This window comes from Vespa crabro, chromosome 19 (assembly GCF_910589235.1).
Source record: "Vespa crabro chromosome 19, iyVesCrab1.2, whole genome shotgun sequence".
Taxonomy (NCBI): domain Eukaryota; kingdom Metazoa; phylum Arthropoda; class Insecta; order Hymenoptera; family Vespidae; genus Vespa; species Vespa crabro.
The window spans coordinates 4,636,434-4,650,572 of record NC_060973.1 but is presented as its reverse complement, the minus strand read 5'-3'; the positions used below and the strand labels follow the sequence as shown (position 1 = coordinate 4,650,572).

The following is a 14,139-nucleotide window of genomic DNA, read 5'->3' as shown; positions in this document are numbered from 1 at the left end:
AAATACATGTGTACGTATCACATTTACTAAACCGATATTTATGCTTGATATTATGTTATAATTAGTAATAATTATCAAAAATTATTATTTATATTCGTAGCGTAGAAATAATTCAAAATGATCTTTAGGATATAGAAGTTATGTGTATGGAAGCAATACGTATGATATATTGTATATACATAAACACAGAACAATCTCAGCAACTATAAATAGAGGAAAAAAGAGAGAGAGAGAGAGAGAGAGAGAGTGAGATAACACTCGTATTTTATCTCTTTAGGCACGCATACATTGTGTCCTCGTGCTTATATTATAAATATTTCGAGGTAAAATAAATCGTATCCAACGACATATCCAACAGCGTATAGAAATATGAAATAAAATTTTCAACGTAATCTTATCAGTCGATCGTAACGTGAAACAATTTATCAAGGTGCGCCACGTTTCGATATTTACAATGCGGTTTCGAAGACTCAAAAATATTATGTAATGTTTGATTTTATAGATCATCGACAATAGTAGCGAATATTCTAAGAGAATATAAGATCGAGGGTGTAATGAACTTTAATTCCGCATTTTTTATATTATAAAAAAAAAAAGAAAATAATTTCAAGATTTCAATAAATTGAATTTTTCATCACAACATGTTGCGCAAAAGAAAGAAAAGATACGGTAATAGTGACTAAGCAAAAATGGAAACAACTTTCAATATTTCGTACAAATGTACGATGACAACATAGTTTTTTCTAAATAAAACATATTCTCTATTACGCCATTCATTTATCTGATATGAGTGAGTCATGACAGATTGAATAATAAGCGTCTTTGATTACCGGTAGTTACGATTGATTACGAAAAAGAATAATACATATATATACATATGATATACATACATAAAGGAACAAGTAGGATTCCAATAGAGATGATATATGTATATATATAACAATAGTTTAGAAAAAGTGATAGAATTAGAAAAGAATTTAATGCAGTTATTGACCGTAAATATATGAACACGGAAAGCGTCTTTGAAGGAGTTAGGAAAAAGGAGATATATAATGGACATATGCCCTTTTTTGATTAATTGCGTGTTCTGTCTACTTGTGTGTATATATATTCCTAGCTACGAAAGAAAGAGAGAAAAGAATAGTCCGTCTCGATTTTATTACTCTCTCTCCCTCTCTCCTTTTTCTTTCCCTCTCTCTTCCTACCGCTGGTAGCTCACGTGTTGCGACCACGTGGTCGAATACGACGCATGCGCGACACGTGCTCGCGACCTAACCTCACTAACTTAATGATCAACGATCATTCATGATAGTGTTAAGCATATTGAAGTAGGTGAAGTAGCGTTAGATCTATCAGAATTTCGTGAAAATTTTTCATTAGAATAATTAGTGTTTCTTTTCTTATCAAACGGTTTTTAAGATTTATTAGGAGCTTACGTTACCATGCGACTTCGATCCATAGAGAGGGGATGGTAACGTCATAAATTTGAGTGTTCAGGGGTAGCAGCCTTTTCGATTCCGATTCGGCCCTATTAAGATACGATCAACGAATGCGAATGCACGAGTCGATTATTTAATGTACCGACGATTTTATACGACTTGTTAATTTTTTTTTTTTTTACGGAAACGATAATGATAAAGTCGACGATAAAAAGGATACGAAATAACGCGCGAAAAGTGTTCACAATTTCCAAGGTTTAAATAGTCTCTTGGTGTGTTACACACAGTGTTACTATGGAAAACTCAGTTATTCATTCCTCGTCGTAACTTATAGAGCAAGCGAGAACGAGACCGGATAAGAAAGAATAGTGTATTTGTATGTAAGAGAGAGAGAGAGAGAAAGAGAGAGAGAGAGAGAAAGAGAGAGAGAGAGAGAGAGAGAGAGAGAGAGAGAGAGAGAGAGAGAGAAAGAGAGAGAGAGAAAGAGAGAGAGAGAGAGAAAGAGAGAGAGAGAGAAGGAAAGAGACAGAAAAAGAGAGTTAGTTCAGTGGTTAGTGCGGTAATACCGCGGCACGACCGAAAAGGTCAGAAAAAGCCATCGCGGCTTGATATTTGCATTTTAAGGATATGAATATTGAAGATTACGAGAGTTTGCCCACTACATCGGTGGGTGTTAATATGACGGCCGGTGCTTTTGCTGGAATCATGGAACACTGTATAATGTATCCAGTTGACAGTGTCAAGGTAAAGTAGTGGTATATTTGCTCCACGTTTTTTCCCTCCCAGAGACTATCTTTTACATAACCTCAATGTATGCACCTATATTTTGGCTTTCGATACTTGTCATGTGGGAAGATTAATAAAGAAGAGAATTTTTAGAAAACTTTTTATTATACCCGAATATTTATCATCATTATAATTGTCTTTCAATCGGAAATGATCGTAATAAAGATCATGATTGTACATGTGTTTCTTTTTAACATTTTCCTCCATGTTTTCTTGGAACGTGATTTTAATGTTTCAACGTTATCATTATTTAAATATGATAAAATGTTTGTAGAGAGTGTTTCAAACTCTGTCATTATAACTTTGTATATCGTAAAAATATATTGTCATAAAAAAGATATTAGTAAAATGTATGCTTTGTGACTTGAATTACTCTTTTATAATACCTATTGTGTATGATATTATGTAAGGTAAAAAAGAAAGGAAATTCTTTTTTACCTTTATCTTACATTTAAATTTACAATTATATACTTGACGTAATCTATTACTTGCTTTTAATGTTGAATTATTCTCAAGAGTTCGATCTATTCTCCTCATTTTGTTTGTAAACAAGTAACATATAAACACAAATATCATATAAGTTAGTAAAATTGCCATACATTTCAATTTCAAAATAACTTTTTTCAAAATTTTAATTAAAGAAATTTATATATGTATATATGTTAAACAATTTAAGTCATCTTTAAATACATCTAAAAAATAAACAAAGAATTAGATGTAAAGATAATTTTGAGTGATAAATAATAATGTTAAGATGCATAAGAATCTCGTTGAGAGTCTATCTACTCAGTGATCATTATGTAATATAGCCTGTCAGTCTATTGCAGTACATTCTATTTTTGATCTGGTTTTCAGCTTAAAACCTGTACTTAAGTTTATTTTACCATCAAGTTTCTATGAATGAATGAATGAAATATTTAAAATAATAATTCATTATAATGTATGAATAATTGAAATAAGCTATTAATGTAATAAACACAGGAACATTATGTAGGTGAAATTTAAATTAATGCAAATTTTCCTTGTAACAGATAGGTTATAATGAGTACCTTTCTATAATATACATTATGTTTTTATTTTGTTATATTTTTCTACTTTTTAAAAATTGCATTGATCATTAATGGAATTATATTAAAAAATAGTGAAAGAGAACGATCAAATTTAACTTATAAATATAAATTTTTGAAATACTTTATTCTTTGAACTGAGGATTGATAGATAACCATTACTTACACATATTTGCCAGTCATGTCATTTGAAACTCTGCAGATATTAGATATTATCTATGTGCCTATTTGTGTTATCTTGAAATCTTTATTAAAGTAAAGAAATTCTAATTTGTAATTTTTAATGTCACTTTTTAAATACATTAATATACTTATTATATGAAAATATGTATAATTTGAAAACTTATTGTGGAAATATATTTATTATAAATGAATATCTTTTTTAGACAAGAATGCAGTCACTGATACCAGGCCCAGGTGGGGGAGGAGGAGTAGGAAATGTACTCCTTCGAATGATGCGTCAGGAGGGTTTGTTAAGGCCATTTCGAGGCATGGGAGCAATGGTTGCAGGAGCTGGACCAGCACATGCTTTATATTTTTCTTGCTATGAATTTTTGAAAGATAAATTTATGAGCTCAAAGCCACACTCACAATTTAATCATTTGGTCTATGGTGCAGCTGGCTGTGTGTCAACAATTCTTCATGATGGTGTTATGAATCCAGCAGAAGGTTCGATGTATATGTACTTTGCATACAATGGCATAATTTACCTAACACAAGCTATTATACTTAATTATTATCATTATACTTGTTACAGTGATTAAACAACGGTTGCAAATGTATAATTCTCCTTATAGAAATGTTATCAGCTGCATAAAACTTATATATAAACGAGAAGGTGTATATGCGTTCTACAGAAGTTACACAACTCAGCTTGCTATGAATGTGCCTTTCCAAAGCATTCATTTTATTGCTTACGAATTTGTACAATCTATGACAAATCCAGATCATTCTTATAGTCCGCAAGCACATATGATTTCTGGTATATATTTTATTATTTATATAATTTCTATATATATCTTAGATGATGTTAATTTTTATATGTGACAACAGGTGCTTTGGCTGGAGCCATAGCAGCTGGATTGACGACACCATTGGATGTCTGTAAAACGTTATTGAATACACAACAGGATGGTATAAAAGCAAGAGGTATGATCGATGCTGTTAAAAAAGTTTATAGGTTGGGAGGTGTACGAGGATTTTATCGTGGGATGAATGCGCGTGTTCTTTATCAAATGCCAGCCACTGCTATCTGTTGGACGTCGTAAGTAAATTATTTATTAATTTCCATGTAATTAATATTAAAGATAATAAACTGTTATGTTAATTGTCCTATTGTTTAGATACGAATTTTTTAAGTATATATTACGAAGCAAACAAGAAGATGGACTTAGCAAAGATATAGATGAAAATTCTTTAAGTGGTATAAATCAAAATCAACTTCCTACCTCCAGAAGTAGTACTTTCCAAGGAACAGGATTATACTTTCAAAATAATGCTCATACAGGTGTATTAATAAAAGCAAGAAGTTAGGTATGTTTTCAAATGCAAAAACAACTGTTTATATTGATAAACTGTTTAAATAAGGCTAGATGAGCCCATTTTTATATATTTCAAGAGTTTATTATTAGTAAATAGTGTATTATGAAATCACTTGTCATCAATGCATTATGTGTTTATTATTATCAATAAGGACTGAAAACTGACATATAAAATATTACTAAGTCAAAGTGGACAGGCTCTGCTAAAAGATAAATGATATTAGCGATCTTTATTAACTTGTATTAACACAGACAAACAAATTATTCATTATTATATTATAGCAATTATTATTCACTTCTAAGTTGAATAGATTAAAAATCATAACAAATGACTGTCCTCAAAGGTTACATTATTTTTTTATCTAAAGTGGAAACTTGATTTGGCATTACACTTTTAAATTACTTTGAACAATGCATAAGAACTTAATAATATTACATTTTATAACGATAAAATATATGAAATGTCTTTATAAATATTATGTTTGTGGCTGCCATACTATTTGTATAAAGGATTAAAAAAAGAACTTTATTTCTTCTATTATTCTTCTACTGTTCATATGGAGTATCAATTCTGAATTTTATACTCTTATCCATCGTATAAGTTAAATTTTTCCTCTTATAATATTATTATAATTTATATAATTTGTAATATATAATTTACCTCATTAATTTCATTTGTTATGTTTTGTTATTTATAATTTATTCAACGGCGAATTGATTCAATTTATCGTAGTGTTCGTTTCGGGAAAAAGTGTTGGCTGTTGTGTTAAATTGAACCATTTAGCTTAAATTTCGTGAAATAAGAAATTAGAAGTAAAGTTCGTGTTTATTAAAGAAAAATCCCATTTATTAATTTTTAGCATAAATGTTAGACTATCGAGAAGCACATACTCCACTTGAATAGTTAATTAAAGCATACATATAATGTATATGTAAGATTGCAGCCTATATTGAAACAGTAATATATATAAACTTCAATTTTAAGAAGAAAAGAATGGAATGCATGCAAGGAAATCATGAAAATACATTGATGCGTATAATGTTCAAAATTTGGCATAGATAAGTAAAGTTAAGACGATGTAACTTTACATTACAAGTCTAGAGTTACAAGAAAGGTTTTCTTTTTTGGTAAAGGTATTGTAAGATAATATAATACTTAATTTTTAACCAGTGATTAAAAAGATTTTTTAAAGAGCAAAGCTGATTGTAGTAAAATTTGTATTAGAATGAACATTTGACGGTCACAATTAAAAGATCTTGCATTCAAATTGTCAATAAAACGCTTTGCTACATGAAAATATAGACCAAGTAGGAACGTTGTAAATTGGTTATTTTATAGGCGAGTGTAGATAAGATAACATTAAGTGTGTACAGCATAAAAGGACAGTATAGGAGCAGCGGAATTGTTAGTTGTATAGCATTATATATGTTTCGTCTTGATTATCCAAGTACAAATTATATGAAATGCTCCTTAGTCAGTTGTAATATAAATCAAACAGTATATGCATATAAATCCTGAAATATACCGCAATATTGCTTCCTATGGCTGTGATTACTGGGTCATTTGATGTTGACTTTGAGAGGGAGTAATATCACGTGGAAACTCATATTTCACGCCATATGTATCTATTAATATAGAGCACAGTACTATTATGCATTGTTATTGACCAGGTCATTTGATGTTGTCAAGAAAATATTGTCAAGTAGAGAGAAATGAAAATACCATCTAGCAATGCCGTGATACAAATAGAGCGCAGTAAAAAATATAGCAGTATTTTTTTGTTGATGCATATTTATAGAATAACAAGTTCTTATTGTTTATATTTCAAAGTAAAATTCATACTTTACGTGACTGGGTTTGTAACGAGGCTCCGTTAGAAGGTATATATACATTCTCTGTTCATTAGTAGTCAAAGTCAGTTAAAAGCAAGCTTTTATATCATATCATTTTTTTTTTGTATTTCTTTAAGTGTTACTTAAGGATTTTATTTTACAGAATATCATACATGAAAAGAAAACTTGATTTTTAAAATTTATTTTGTACGTGTATCTAACATTATTTGAGTGATGCGTATGTCATGCACATACGTGTATATGTGTGTATATACATGAAATAAAATATTTGAGCGAATAATGTAAGTAACTCTAGTGATATTCAAAGTATATTTTATAGATCTATCAAGATCAATCAAATCCAGTATAACATCGAGTAAACTCTTTTGATACGTTGTTTGTATCATTTATCTTTATGACTTATAACTATTAACTGTACGTACGAATTTTGATCAGTAGCAATTAAATTGCTTGTGAATATTTTATAGATTAAATTTAGGATTTTCAATTTGGCATTTCTGAAGTTGAATCTTTATAATTAAAACTGTACATAAAGTATATACCGCCATTGGCTTTAATAATTAATATGAAAGAAAAAAAATGTTAATTTACAAGTACACAATTTGATTAATATACAACAACAAAATATCAATTCTCTAACAGTGTAAATATATAATTCTACAAAGTATACATTTGTATTATATAAATATTTTTTTATTGTTATTCCTTATTCCTTATGTTAATTATCTTGTAGTAGTCCTTATGCTAATTATGTGTAAGAATGAAAAACATCAGAGCATCATAATACTATGAATATGTATTAGTAGTATTAGTTTAGTTTGACACATTCATATTTTAAATTACGCTTTTATAAGTATAATTTACATTTATTATTAGACTTTTACATAAGGGATATACAAAATTAATATGTAAATAACTTTCGACAGATATATTTAATAATATGTGTGATAATCGGTGTCAGTTATTTCACAGAGAGAATTACAAGAAAGAAGAATTCTTACGTATGAAATGGTTTTTAAAGAATCAACAGAAATTAATAGATAATTTAGGTATTGCAAAGAGTACAGCACAAATTAAAATAAAAAGAATAGAAAAAGAATCACCAAAAAAAGATAAGATCGAGCCCAAAGTTTTGTATCAACTGATCTTTTATATAAACATTATATATATTTATATAATTGTAACTTATATTTGTACTTTGCCATATTACAGATAAGTAAAAAATACATGCCGACATGGAGACCACCTAATATTGATGGTTCTGTAAATATTGATATAATGAAACCAATTGAGCCAGAAATACGTGACATTCTTTATGAAAAAGGAATTGAAAGTTTTATTTGCAGTGATAATTATTTTCGTAAAAGGTTAAAAAATAAATTGAAGAGCGTGTTATTATCGTTTGGCTAATATTTGACGGAATAATTAAAAAAGAAGTTTGATATTTTTAGATTACAGAAATTGCCGGAAGATCGTTTTTATTTTCCCGATTGTACAAATTGGCTTTATGGATGGCGTCTTAATGATTATAATTTACCTCCTATTAGTAAATTTGGTGCCAAATCTGTTATACAGGCTCAATTTTATCAACGGACTGCATCTTGTCTACAGCGAGACCCAGATTGGTATCGTAATTGTCAAACAAATAATCCAAAAAATTTCAATGATTTGTTGACTTATTAAGAATTGACTAATTAGAAGTACTACTAATTTTATTACCATCTTTTTAAATAACAATCAATTTTGTTTTTCTAACAATAGATTCTGACAAATTGTATTATATTTATCTAATTTTTCATTTAAAGTCTGATTCATTTGTTGCGAATAAATAGATTCTGAAGGTAATACAAACTCAGCCTGCTTTGGTACGGTATTAAATACAAAAGTGACAAACTTATGAAATTCTTGGTTAATCTTATCAAATTTCTCTTTTAACAATTCATTATTGCTTTGATATCTTTTAACAGTTTCTTCGGCCGTATTTAACATTTTCTTTAAATCCAAAATAATGTTTTCCAAATTACTGAATTTGTTCTAAAATAAAGAAATATTTAAATATATAGTACTATTTTTTTTTTCTTTTTTTGGAAAATCAAACATGTATTAGTTTGAAATACCTGGAAATTATTTTGTATTTTTTGTTTTTCTAGATTAGAATGTAATCTTTCAAGGCAAAGCATGTACATAACATTAGCTATATTTTTTGTCTCAAGTTTTACTTTTTGAACATATAATGATTCCATTTTTTCCTTTTTCAATTTTTCTATTTTTCTATTGTTTTTCATATGTTCCTTCCTGAATTAGTTACAATAAATTAAGAAACTTCGGATCATCATAAAGTATGTAGAAGAATATTCGTGAAAGTACCTTAAAATCTCATTAACATCTGCTATTATATTTTCTATATGTGATCTGCGAGTTTGCTCAAATTCTTCATAAAGATCTGTTACCATATAAGACATTTCATTACGTATTTTTCTTAACATATGTTGTGTCATATTTATACGTTGTTGTACCACTGCTTTCTGTATCTCTTTATTGCATTTAATAATAACTTTCGTAAGTTCAATCTATCAACAGAGTTATCATATATTATTAGATATATTATTTACTGATGCATATATAAATTTAAATTATTCACCTGTAATTCTTTCTGCATATCACACTCTATGGTATTAATATATTTTTGCCACATCATGTGGATTTCTTCTGTATTGATTTTAATTGCTTGACGTTTTTCAGCTTCGCATAAATATTTTTGATCGATTAACTGTTTTTTAAATTCCTTCTTTATATTTGCTTTAATTTCTGCTTTGAATTTATTTAACAGATCTTGCCCTAAGGCTAATTATATATTTTACACAAAGATTGTTCATTTTAATAACGCCGATATGTAACACAATACTATTACCAAGTATTCCTAAATGTGTGCATTCTTTAATTATATTATTATTTTCTGGTAAGCTTAAAACTTTTTTGCTTATTTGTGCACACGGTGAAATCCAGAGATCTCCGGATACTTGCTTTAGTGGTGGTATTAATCCTAACAATTTTTTGGTTTCTTGATGATCATAAGCAAATAGTGTTTTTGCTAATGGTAAACCAAGGTGAAGACCAACTTCCGTTTGTGTTGGAATTTTTTCTTGTATAGAATCTCGTGTGATTTAAAATATAAATGATAATTATGTTAGAAATAATTTTTATATTTACATATATGTAGTAACTTATTAATATAACTTACTCATAGTTTTATATTTTTCTTGTGAATTTTTTACGGAAAGTAGTGTTTAGAGAGATTGAGTTATATCTTATTTGTAATTTATATATAACGTTCAAATGTTTTTTTACCAAACAAAACTAAATCTAAAGACCTGATATATTATATTTTTTGCACATACCTGCCAACTGGATCTTACATTTGTAAATAAAAATTTGCAAAAGCAAAAGTTAGATTCATAAATGCATAAGGTTAGACGAATCTATAATGATATAATAAATTGTTAATTTCTCCTTTGATAAAAATTTTGACAATTATATTTTACACCAAATCAGTAAAATATCTTAAAGTGTCTATAATTGTGTATGTTATTTATTTATTCACTTTCGTAAATAAGAATTCTTCTCTTTTGATCATAATCTTTTTCCAAACGTATGAGTATCTACAATGATTTATCAATCGTTTTTCTAATTTTGAATTTTTCCTTTCTTCTCACGTAATGATTCGAATATAAGACAATAATATAATATATATAATATGTCATCGGAAATAAGACAATTATAACGAAGGTTCGACTAGCAATTTTCATGAGAAGAAAAATATTCTCCGAAAATTCGATTTGAATTTCGCGCTGTGATGACGTAATACACCAAAATAAAATGGCTACCGTTTGTTGAAGTTTGGTGAATTAGAACTTTTTAAAATAAAAAATTAAGAAGAAAAAAGCTTACAAATACGAGTAACATTAGATTGTTTTTCTTGCCATTATTATCATCATCATCATTGACATGAATTGAGCGCCGGAATGACATTATTAAGAAATTAAGCGAAATTTTCGAAGCTTTCTGTATTAGAGAAAAAATTTTCAATATAAATAAATTGAGGAAAAGTTTCAAGTACGAATTTATTTGTTATTTACTATTACTATCGTCATAACTATCACTATTACTATTATTATCACGATATATATTTATGACTATAACTACCACTATTATTGTAACTACCGTTACTGTTAATATTATTGTTATTGGTAAAATAATAATTATTATTATCGTCGTTATCTTTTAGATCTCCATCCGAAGTACTTAAGGCTTCTATCAGTTGGTTGTAAGAGAGGGGCATACATGGAAAGGCAAACACTCGCTAACGGAATTAATATGGGGTGTCTGGTTGACGACGATAACGAAAATTGATTTCACCCTTATACCCCTCTTACTCGGGATCTATTCTCTTTCTCTCTCTCTCACACACACATATTATATGTTCCATCCTTCTCTTCGTACAATTCATACCACCAGTATGGGGATTCTATTCGAACGCACACTGATGTTCATGGGACACTGCGCAAACCAACAGAGGCACGCCTCTTTTCTATCGACACGCCCTCATTTCCTCCTAGAATTTCCTTCTATGTACCAACGCGATTTTGTGTCACGTTCCAAGGATTTTCACTTCATACCTAATCACGATTTTTTTATTATCATCTTTTATCCTATTCTATTTTATACGATATATCTTATACATTGTTTTTCTTTTCTTTTTTTTTCTTTTTTTCTTTTTTTTTCTTTTTTTTTTTGAAAGGAGAGAAAGAAGAGAAAGGAGGGAGAGTACGTTTGAGTGGAATTCTTGGAAAACGATAGAGATACTTTCTTATGTGTTTCTATGTACAGGGTGAGCTCATAATTATCGTCTTTATGATGATAATTTACGATTTTTTACTTTGTTATCTGTTACATGAGAAAGCTATATATATATGTAAAACATTTGTATCTCTTCTTTTTTTTAAATCGAAAATAATTGATTCACTCTGTATATGCAAATGCAGATCTATTACTAGTGTCATTAATCTTGATCTACAATTTATTGTCTCCTTTAACGACAGCATTTTATTTTTCTCTTTCTCTCTCTCTTTCTCTCTCTCTCTCTCTCTCTCTCTCTCTCGTTATATACACGCCCTTCGAAAATGACTTTTCACGATATTTCTCTCGAATGAATTCAGGTACTTATATAAAAATTTTTTTTTGATGAACGACTGTCGTTTATAGAAAAATGTAATTGTGCCCGATAAGCGACATTAATGCTACAAATTTTATTCATTGTCACGCGCTAAAATTGAGCCACAAGTTAGCAACCCTGTGGGAAACCACTGCAAATAGTGCAATCCCCGTCGGTGATGAAAAGCACGTAGGGTGATTCTCGTTTTTCAAAGGGAAGGATATATTTTATCATTGACATTAATATTTTTCTAAACATTGATATCGTTCCTCTATTTTTTTTAGATTTCTCTTTTATTTTTTAAATCATTAACAAATTGAGGGATATGATGATACATAAGAACATAGATATACCAAAATTGTATGCTTATGTGAACATCCAGTATAAGGCTAAAGTACTTTTACTTTTATATAAATTACTTATTTATTAAACAAAAATTTTTAATGCATATAAATCTTTTTTGTTCTCTTTATCTTAAGATCAATATTTAAAAAATTTTGTATCGTTTTAAGAATCCTCTCGAATATGGTTTTGAAAAGAACAGTCAAAAGTGAAGAATGGAAGGTTATATATATATATATATAAAAGAAGAAAGAAAAAAAATCAGGATCCCCTTATAGAATTTTTTTATATCGGCATGGCACACGCAACTTCCCTGGACGATCACTCGACACATGCACGTGCTGAACGTACGCCAAAAATTATTTTCGGATCAGTACACATCGCTATCTATGAAGCTGCGGTCCTATTAGTACTATTAAATAATTCATAGGATTTAAATTACTTTAAAATGATCTTTTCCAGAGTCACTAATACGATTTATATACATAGATATATTTGATTTTTCATGCGTTAAATTTTATTCGAGAACAATGAAAAATCCTGTGCAAAAATGAAATTATTTCGAAACATAGCTGTCATTTCTACGTTATATTTATATTTTTATCATTTTTCGCTAATCGTCGTTTAACGAGACAAATATATAAATGTTTGAACAATTTTTTATCTTCTCTTTTTCTTCCTTTTTTTTTTCTTATCTCCTCGAGGAAAATCTTTTCCAAACAATCAAATTCCTATTAGCTAAATCCCTCGAGGAGTCAATGTGCAAGCTACGTAGAATATACGAGAGAATCCTTGATTAATATACATTAGGTATGGGAGGTACGAGAGGGGGTGAGAAATCGTAGGACCCTTCTCATTTCTCAGCAAGTGGCTATCACCAAAAAGTTTTATTGCGATACCACGACCGAAGTTAGTAGGGTGCTTATAGTTTTTACGCTAGGACAAATTCAAACTGTCGTTGTGTTGAACCCGATTAAATGATAGCATCTCCTCGATGATGCTCATTCGAGCGCTATTACTACATATGGTTAGGCCAATCTGCGTGGGAGCAAATTCGTGTTAAAGCGGAACCTTTCTCATTGATTTTTTTTATTTTCCCTTATACGCGATTTTTGTGAGTTAAGAATTTTGTCAATTTTTAAACAAATTTTTAATGATGATAGATATAATGAGAATTTTTTTATTCTATTTACGGATTAGTACAATTTGTTTTAATTTTGAACAAATTAATTTCTTCTATATTTTATATATATAATTTATTTCTATATTTTATATATATTTTTGTTATATATTTTATATATATATATATATATATATATATATATATATATATATATGAATTTTTCTATTCGCTATCATATTAATTTTAAATAAAATCTTATAGATTTTTTTAGAAATTAAAAAAAATTTACGATTGTGAAAATACATAAGAAGGATTTCTTTCTCTCCAAATTTTTGAGAAAAATTATTAAAGAAAGTAGAATCAATAACGTACCGACAACGATTAGATAAAACGCCAACTGTCTTCTATTTTCACATTTTCTTCGAACACACAAGTGAAACATCTTGAATACACGTGTGTTTTCAAAAAAACAATAGGAAGAGGAGGAGAATAGTTAATTCTCTATCTTTCTTCCTCTCTCGCACGCATGATAATGAGAGCTGGAGATAAGTGTACTTAAATCAGAATTTTATTTTTTTAAAGCGAAACTTTTAATCCTTTGATGGGTTCGTTATTATCTTCGTTTATTTATCTTCACCACTTCAAAATGATAATTACAAAAAAAAGAGTAAAAATATTATTTAAAAACCGCACATGATACAGAAAATATATTTTTTTATTTTTGACGAAGATTAAAACGTACGTTTAATAAGCGTCGTTAATGCGATAGAATGAT

At 28.7% G+C, this 14,139-nt stretch overlaps 3 protein-coding genes across 5 annotated transcripts; 2 read left to right on the top strand and 1 right to left on the bottom strand.

Moving 5' to 3' along the window:
* The first annotated feature begins 2,043 nt into the window (after positions 1–2,043).
* On the top strand, positions 2,044–7,373 carry LOC124430884 (mitoferrin-1). 2 transcript variants are annotated; one of them, XM_046978080.1, is made up of 6 exons: positions 2,044–2,183; positions 3,679–3,961; positions 4,050–4,274; positions 4,346–4,556; positions 4,636–4,825; positions 5,694–7,373. In XM_046978080.1, the coding sequence occupies exons 1-5, from the start codon at positions 2,067–2,069 to the stop codon at positions 4,823–4,825; spliced, it is 1,026 nt and encodes a 341-aa protein (XP_046834036.1). In that variant the 5' UTR covers positions 2,044–2,066; the 3' UTR covers positions 5,694–7,373. The 2 variants fall into 2 exon arrangements, with proteins under 2 accessions (XP_046834036.1, XP_046834037.1); XM_046978081.1 differs by lacking the exons at positions 2,044–2,183; positions 5,694–7,373 and adding an exon at positions 3,063–3,215 and having other exon boundaries at positions 4,636–4,960.
* A 145-nt stretch (positions 7,374–7,518) lies between these two features.
* Positions 7,519–12,910, top strand: LOC124430886 (protein ATP6V1FNB-like). 2 transcript variants are annotated; one of them, XR_006943873.1, is made up of 5 exons: positions 7,519–7,816; positions 7,900–8,054; positions 8,139–8,312; positions 10,973–12,293; positions 12,412–12,910. XR_006943873.1 is itself a non-coding variant. In XM_046978084.1 (3 exons), the coding sequence occupies exons 1-3, from the start codon at positions 7,628–7,630 to the stop codon at positions 8,368–8,370; spliced, it is 576 nt and encodes a 191-aa protein (XP_046834040.1). In that variant the 5' UTR covers positions 7,519–7,627; the 3' UTR covers positions 8,371–8,511. The 2 variants fall into 2 exon arrangements, 1 of the variants encoding a protein (XP_046834040.1); XM_046978084.1 differs by lacking the exons at positions 10,973–12,293; positions 12,412–12,910 and having other exon boundaries at positions 8,139–8,511.
* On the bottom strand, positions 8,425–10,799 carry LOC124430887. The gene is made up of 4 exons (XM_046978085.1): positions 9,329–10,799; positions 9,055–9,257; positions 8,805–8,982; positions 8,425–8,721 (listed from the first exon to the last, which is right to left on the bottom strand). The coding sequence occupies exons 1-4, from the start codon at positions 9,383–9,385 to the stop codon at positions 8,425–8,427; spliced, it is 735 nt and encodes a 244-aa protein (XP_046834041.1). The 5' UTR covers positions 9,386–10,799.
* Positions 12,911–14,139: the final 1,229 nt, after the last annotated feature.